Here is a 2416-nt window from a genome sequence, read left to right as displayed (position 1 = left end):
ACTCAACACTACAATCTTCCTGCTATCACTTCCTTTTTCCCCACTTTCTTCCCTGTCTATTCTTTTTCTATTTACAGTCTCTCACCATGTCTTTTCCCAGGCGTTCAGCCCCCCCCCCCTCTGTCCTGGCTGATCTTGCTTACCCACTATCAGCGTCCAGCCCCGCCCGCCCTCCACCTCCTTCCCACATACCTGTTTTGGGCAGCGCGGGCTCGCGACCCCCCTTTGCCCAGTCATCCGCCCGCGGCGATAGCCACGCTGTCCCCGCGCCGGGTGCCTCCAGCAGCCCTGTCGCGCGCGGCCCGCCGGCTCCCTCTTCTCCCCCCCGCCAGCCGCGGCAATTAATCCCGGCCAGCCTGCCCCTGCTCTCCCGGCTCGCGGGTCACATGACCCCGCCCCAGCCACGCCGGTTATCGGCGCCGCATTCAGCGGGCTGCGCCCTCCTCCTCCTGCTCCCATGTTAGGTGCCCAGGCCCGGGCGCAGGTCCCCCATACACAGGCCCCCCTCCCCCCCTCACACCAAGCAGTCTCCACAGACGATGAGGGAGACTGCTTGGCGGCTGTCCCCTATCAGGCCCCCCCACAGCTCAGGCCTCAGGAGGGCAGCCCACATGACGCGCTGCCCCCTACTCCTGATCCGCAGCCCCCCCTGCAGGCGAGCATTTCACCTGCTCTCACTGGTCTGGCCACGGTGCAGGCTCCTGCGCTTTCACAGGGCAGTTATGCTAATACCAGCTGCGCACCAGCTGCAACTTCCACAGTCGCACACCAGGCTTTCGTCCCTAACGCTCCCGCATTTTCGCCCGCAGTAGGTGTTGATGCCCACCCTGGCCTTAGTGGGTCGGGTGTTCCACACACTTCACAGGTCACATCCCCATGGATGCATGCACCCATGCCAGCCTCCTTTTTGCACGCACCGCAACACACAATGTTTCCGTATTGGCCCACATTCTACCAGCCTTTGACGCAAGGGTCTGCTGCGACTGGTCCTTACCCCTATTGGGCTCCTCCAGGTTGGGGGTCTGCTACGCCGCCAAGTTCTAACCAACCCCCTCTCATCGGCCCACACCCTGCTTCAGACGATTGACCAAATACGATTGAGCAACCACAATCTGTAGGGACAGTTCCTGCTGCTAATATGACACACGGGGTTGGGCTTGTTGATACTGCCGCTCCTCTTTCTTTTACAGCCCCTTCCGAAAATCCAGAGAACAGAGTGGAGAACACGCTCAGGACCCCGCAGACCCCACAGACGCAAGCTTCAGATAAAGACGGAAGAGCTACGGCCGCGGTCGCCGGCGTTGATTGTCGAGCCGGCATAGAAGGGCTGGCGACCATGGCATTAGCGCCGTCTACGCGTCGTGCATACCTTGCGGCCTGGAGGGATTGGGAGCACTTCCTCGGGTCAGAGGTTGCTTCAGGTAAGACAGAAGAGCAATGTCTTAGCGCTTTTGTATGGGGCTGTTACGAAGGAGGCAGATCCAGGCCGTCCACTAGCACGGCCCTAGCTGGGATTACTTATTTTTCAAAACTATATGGCAGAACAGATCCAACTAAATCCTTTTTAGTTTCTAAAGCCATGAAAGGATGGGCTCGTTGCGACAAGCCCAAGGAGGATAGGAGGCGGCCCATTGACCTTTTGTTGTTGCGTTCGCTAGTCGAAATAGTCACGACGGTAGCTGCGGATCCACACGAGGCAGCCCTGTTCCAGGTTGCTTTTTCAATGGCTTTTTACGGGGCCTTTAGAATCTGCGAGCTGGTTGCGTCATCCAAGGGATCGTTGGATTCTGGAATGTTAGCGGAGAATGTAGTCCTTAAGGCAGATTCCCTGTTGTGCAAAATTCACCGCTCAAAAACCGATCAGCTGGGCCGGGGACGATGGATCACACTCAAGGAGCAGCCTCAGTCAACAGCGTGCCCCATTTCGTTGGCAGTTAAGTTTGCCAGTTTACGCCCCGACGGCTGTTCTCACTGGCTGGCGCACGCTAATGCCTCTCCCCTCACAAAATTTCAATTTTCAGCTGTATTTAAGCGTTGTTTACTGGCCTTAAAATTGGAAACGTCTGCGTACGGCACTCATTCTTTTAGGATAGGGGCTGCCACGTGCGCTGCGGAGGAGGGCATGTCAGTTAGCAGCATTCAGTCGCTTGGCCGCTGGAAATCATCCGCTTACAAGCGGTACATCCGGCCTACCACTAGCAGCTAGGAATGCGCTCCCTGCGGGGTTGACCCAGACTTTTACTCGTCACCATTGTGGGGGTGTGAAGGGATTTGGCCGAAAGTACTTTTTTTACCTCGGGGGAAAGAAAGGAAGAAATGAAAAATGAATGAATAAAGAAAGAAATGAAACAAAATAAAATGAATGAATAAAGAAAGAAATATAAAAATAAAAAATAAGAAAAAAAAAAAAATTAAA

The 2416-nt window shown here is 55.5% G+C and overlaps 1 protein-coding gene across 1 annotated transcript; it reads left to right on the top strand.

Annotated features, from left to right (window-relative positions):
• Positions 1 to 1138: 1138 nt before the first annotated feature.
• LOC148516840 (uncharacterized) lies at positions 1139 to 2206 on the top strand. The gene has a single exon (XM_088479516.1). It carries the CDS (start codon positions 1139 to 1141, stop codon positions 2204 to 2206), a length of 1068 nt encoding a protein of 355 aa, XP_088335642.1.
• The last annotated feature ends 210 nt before the right edge of the window (positions 2207 to 2416 follow it).

This window comes from Taudactylus pleione, unplaced genomic scaffold, assembly GCF_031769625.1.
Source record: "Taudactylus pleione unplaced genomic scaffold, aTauple2 ptg000238l, whole genome shotgun sequence".
In the NCBI taxonomy this organism is placed as follows: Eukaryota; Metazoa; Chordata; class Amphibia; order Anura; family Myobatrachidae; genus Taudactylus; species Taudactylus pleione.
Note: the sequence above shows the minus strand (reverse complement) of the source record. Positions and strands in the feature narration are given on the sequence as shown.

What these genes read in the sequence shown, in the direction of transcription:
- LOC148516840 (XM_088479516.1), top strand. Translation starts at nt 1,139, where the DNA reads ATGACACACGGGGTTGGGCTTGTTGATACTGCCGCTCCTCTTTCTTTT.